The sequence below is a fragment of the Primulina huaijiensis genome, chromosome 7 (genome assembly GCF_012295235.1).
Source record: "Primulina huaijiensis isolate GDHJ02 chromosome 7, ASM1229523v2, whole genome shotgun sequence".
NCBI lineage: Eukaryota > Viridiplantae > Streptophyta > Magnoliopsida > Lamiales > Gesneriaceae > Primulina > Primulina huaijiensis.
In genome coordinates, this window is record NC_133312.1 from 20,205,297 (window position 1) to 20,210,487 (window position 5,191).

General features: G+C 35.2%; 1 protein-coding gene across 1 annotated transcript; it reads left to right on the forward strand.

Annotated features, from left to right (window-relative positions):
• The first annotated feature begins 1,791 nt into the window (after positions 1-1,791).
• LOC140981822 (GATA transcription factor 15-like) lies at positions 1,792-3,400 on the forward strand. The gene is made up of 3 exons (XM_073448300.1): positions 1,792-2,493; positions 2,584-2,721; positions 2,830-3,400. Exons 1-3 carry the CDS (start codon positions 2,473-2,475, stop codon positions 3,142-3,144), a joined length of 474 nt encoding a protein of 157 aa, XP_073304401.1. The 5' UTR covers positions 1,792-2,472; the 3' UTR covers positions 3,145-3,400.
• The last annotated feature ends 1,791 nt before the right edge of the window (positions 3,401-5,191 follow it).

A 5,191-nucleotide genomic window follows, 5' to 3' on the forward strand; every position in this document is an offset into this window, starting at 1 on the left:
AAGGGAAATAAGTCATTAGGACCTTAGTAACTAACGAAGAAAATTAATTTAAGTGCTAGCATATGTCGGCTCGAGGTATAGATCCTCGAAACTTAAGTCTCGAGGTCATCATTTTTTTTTCTCGCTATGAATATCAAGGTTTGAACATTTGAGAAACTATTAACTTCATATTCCAACTTGTGTGCACTTATATTTTTAGTTTACTATCTTTCGAGAACTCAGTAGTAACTTGAACTTCTGAGTTGTTGCGCTGGAAAACTCTTCCAGTGTCTCATTTACGAGTTTTTTCGTTTGTGTGCATGTAGGAGCTCGACTGTCGGAACTAGTTCCTTACTTGAAAATCTCGGGCAATATCCGTGGGGAGCAGACTTTCAAATGGAGAATCAGACACCAACTATGCCTCACTTTTTCCGAGTTGCATCATTGACAACATCTGTGATAACTAGATCTAAGGCGAAGATATGATTATTAACCAAAAATCAATTAATGAGATCCACCGAGAAGAAGAGAACTCCGATAGCTCTATCCGAGCTATAATTTTAAACTCTAGAATCTTTTAATATTTTAAATTGATTTATCCGAGCTAATATCATATTAATCCAAAATTACAAAAAAATTACATATAATGTTTTTAAAAAAAATCAGACCACCTGGTTTAGCCCGGGTGTCTTATCATGTGGCTCCGCCACTGACTCCGATGCAAGAGATTGAAGAGGAGTAGGAGCCAGACTGGGGAATTTGACTTCGGACCAGCTCACCCAGTTGATCAAGACAATAGTGCAACAACTTCCTAGTTGAACCAAACCACAAAATACTGGTGTAAATCTAATAAGTGATAAATGAGACTTGAATGGATCAAGAGGAGGTTCCAAACGGTGATGAGTTTTTTGGATCGCTAGTAGAACAATACGATGGACCAAATATCGTCTAAAAAAATGTTGGTACCAGTTCGAATCAAATTCTTTCAAACTATCTTGTAAGTCTTCCGAACTCTTTCCCTTGCTAAAACTTCTATTATCGCCACTTTTTTTTTAGATCTAGGGTGGATTCTTTGAATATTGCATTTGAGATTAGGTCAGCATGGTATATACTCTCGCTCTCGGTCATTACATTACATTTACATTTACTAAAATATATAATAAACTCTTTAATTTTTGTGATTGTTATAATAAATTATTTTTTTTTATAAAATTGGTGGACCAATATGGTGGAGTACAGATATCATTAAAAGAAGATTTCTTTTTTGTCCACGACATGTGGACCTGGGATCAAAGTCGCTGATGGATTGATCAAACTCTCAATCATGGTAAAAACTTGTGTGAGACTGTCTCACGGGTCATATTTGTGAGACGGATCTCTTATTTGGGTTATCCATAAAAAAAATATTATTTTTTATGCTAAAAATATTACTTTTTTATTGTGAATATGAGTAGGGTTGACCCGTCTCACAGATAAATATCCGTAAGACGGTCTTATATGAGACCCACTCCTCAATCAAATGCCTTGTGAAAATAAAGGAATCTTGAAATATAACTCGGGTCTCGAATATATTGATAATAATTTAAGATTCAAGTTAGGATCAAAATAAGTATATTCGAGTTCGATTTCGATTCAAAAATCGAAAAATTTGATTTATTTCTACGTGCAAGAATTTTGTCACCACTTTATGTAAAACACCTCAGAAGTCAATTAACTTGTGACAATATTTCCCCCCAAAAACACATGCTCAAGAGTAGACCAAATATTTTGTAATTAATCGATAAATTTTAGACCAAATAAAGAAAGCCCATCATATTTTTTTGACTACACGAAGTAGAGCAAATCACGTGAAAACTTGTGCTCTGGCGGCAAACACCAAAATATTTTCTTCGAATTCCCAAAAACACCCCATTCCGAACGATTAAAGAAAGACTCTCTGGGGCGACGTTTTCTAGGACTTTTGGAAAGAAACTCAGGCCCTTTATCGTCATTTCGTTTTTCCCACGAGTTAGGGTTTTCGTGGCCTTATATTAAAGTCCCTCAACATATTCTCTTTTCACAATCGCCCCCAATTTCACTCTCCGGTACGTCTGTGCTGGATTCCTCTTCGCTCCCACCATTCCCTGCACCTTATTCTTCTACTTCGAGTTCTCTATCTTCTTTGTTTGTGTACTTTAGATAGGGAGATAGTGGAGTTGGTGTCTTAGTTTCTTGGTTTTGCACGTCTTTACACTTCGCTAGAAGAGCTTGATCACATGCCAGGGTTCTTTGTTTGTTTGTTTGTGTGTTGTTAGGCGTATCTTGACTTGGGTTTTAGCTTCGTTTCAAGCTTAATACTGAGTCGGGTCTCGGGTTTCCTTCCATTTCACGTGGTGCTGTGATCTTTGTTTGTTTGGTGTGATCGAGAGTTGTTGGGTGAAGAAACCCCCTTTTCATCCATTGATCGAGTATTTCATCTGGGATTTCGTTAGATCTTTGATTGAGAGCCTGGAAATGGTGGATCTGAGTGATAAAGTAAGTGATCGCGATCATCATTATCACGAGGGTTCTTTCTAGTAATTGATCAAGTTAAGCTAAAATCATTTGATCTTTGTGTCTCATCAGGGATCAGAATCTGAAGAGATGAGTAGCCAAACCCCAACTCCTGATAGATTATCATCAGATAGCACGAATCTCAAGACCTGTGTTAGCTGCGGCACCTCGAAAACACCACTCTGGAGAGGCGGTCCAGCTGGTCCCAAGGTATGTACATACCTACAACAATCCTGTATGTATATGAGTTTTCTTTTGTTTTGAATATTTTATGTCATCATTCACAGTTTTTTTGTCGTTTTGCCTGCCTGCCTGCAGTCACTGTGCAATGCTTGTGGGATCCGTAGCAGAAAGAAGATAAGGGCCCTAATGGGTGTCACAAAAGAGGAGAAGAAAGTCAAGAAATCATCAGCAACTGCCAGAAGTTTCAGCCATCAAACCAGCAGCTGCAACAGTTGTACCGGCAGCAGTGGAGAGAGTACCGGCAAGACTGGGAAGAAATTGTGGGCATTTGGGTTGGATGTGGCTTGGCAGAGACCTAGATCAAACACCAATCAGAGGAGAAAACTGGGAGAAGAAGAGCAAGCTGCTATCCTTTTGATGGCCTTATCTTGTGGCTCTGTTTATGCTTAGTGTTTTGTACCAAGTGCACTTAGTAGTTGTACCTTGTTAATTAGTTTTGTTGAGCCGCAACACGAAGTAGAGTGATTTTCCAAGTGTACTTTTGGGGGGGGTTAGATTAATGAAATTTGTTCCAAATCTGTTTTGGGTTGGTTTGTATTCTTGTGAAGAAGTGAGTGTTAGGAGAAAATATCAAGAAAATTTCGATGCTGGATATTTTTGTGGTACAAGATAAGAACCCTCTCGATTATGAATCTTATCTTCTTTATCTTATGGTGTTAAATCTGTTGGAAAAGATTGGTACAAAATGGAAGGAAATTGTTCTTGGCCACTAACATTTCATCTTCAATCTTCCCTCCAAAATAAAATTGTTCCTCATTATCTTGCTACTTAGATAAGGATATTGAATTTCAAAATTTTGAAATTACAAAATGGTATTCTTGGTTCCCTATGAGTAAAGATAGATAATTCAAATGCCAGGCAAACAACTACACCAATAGAGAAACCATTAATGAGGGTGGGTCCTCTCATTTATTAGAGTTTTAAAATAAAAAGAAAAAATTTGTGTGAAACGGTCTTATGGATCGTATTTTGTGAGATGAATATCTTATTTGGGTTATTTATGATATTTATGAAAATTATTATTTTTTATGTTAAGAGTATTATTTTTTATTGTGAATATCGATAGGATTGACTCGTTTCACAGATAAAGATTTGTGAGACCATCTCACAAAAGAACTAAGTTATGCACTCTTGTTGCTTTATTCTCTCTCGAGTTTCTTTAGATTAGGAAAATTAAGTTTACTTTTTTTCGAACAAGAAAGGCTTTTATATATCATAAATTTGAGAAATGTTCATGTTCCAATGGTTTTTTTTTTTTTTTTGTGTACACAAACTAATTTATAGATCAAAAGTGTAAATATTCCAATATATAAATACATTGGATGCAACTAGGAAAAAACTAAGGTATCAAATTGTGTATCAATTTCACTCTACAACAAAGAACGAGGCAGATGAGGTGGAGTTTGGTAGAAAGTAATTTTCTTGGGTGAGTTTGCTACACAAGATTTAGCTAATACAGTTTATTTGTGTAATGTAGTTTGTAGGTCATTTCGTTAGTTCGAAAGTTTATACCATGCGTATCTAATGATAACGATGATAGGGTTAATCGTCATAAAGAAAATCTGATTATGCTAACTGTTTCATTCTATCAACTTGTCAAATAATTGTTTTTGCTAAATGTTCCATTCTAGCAACTTCATTAACGTCGTACACAACTAAAATACAATAGAATTAGAAAGAATTTATTTCACCCAAAAAGGGAAAAAAATCATATGAAGAGAAATGTTAGCTACAGAACATATCTAAAATTTCAGTTTAACGATCTACGGTCGTTAAACTGTTATTCAAAATATCGAACAATAAAGTACAGTAAACTTTCATAAAAATTAGTGAACTAAATGGTGAAAAAAATACAGTAAAAGTAAAACTTAAAGTAAACCAAACAGAGACATGTACGAAGTACATTGTCCTTAAAACAGATTCATCTGCTCATGTATATGCTTCGAGGATCGTCTTGGACTTCTGTTTCTCAGGATACAACGGAACAATCAACAATGATTTAGCATGAGGCACTACTACGTCGAACTGAAAACGTAACTTTACTTTATCAACGAAATTTAACGGAGGCCAAATGGAAAGCTAACAATATGAAATGCAAGAGAATGCTTGAAAAAGATAAGATTCTCATTTATTTGAAATGAAGAAATGAACACACTATTTATAAACCCTAAAATGCATATCAAGAGTCTTGCAAGATTAATTAACTCAATTAATCTACCCATTAACTCAAGAATATGAAGAGCCAAAATTCTTTAATTAACTCAAGAATGTGGATAGTCAAAAGACATTTCCACAATTATGAGTCACAACTAACTCAAAAATGTGGAGAGCCAAAAGACACTCTCACATTCATGAGATATAATTTTTATTCAAACTCTAAATTTGATTCAAATTTCTAACATAAACTTGTTTAAATTTCAATTTTTTTTCCTTGCCA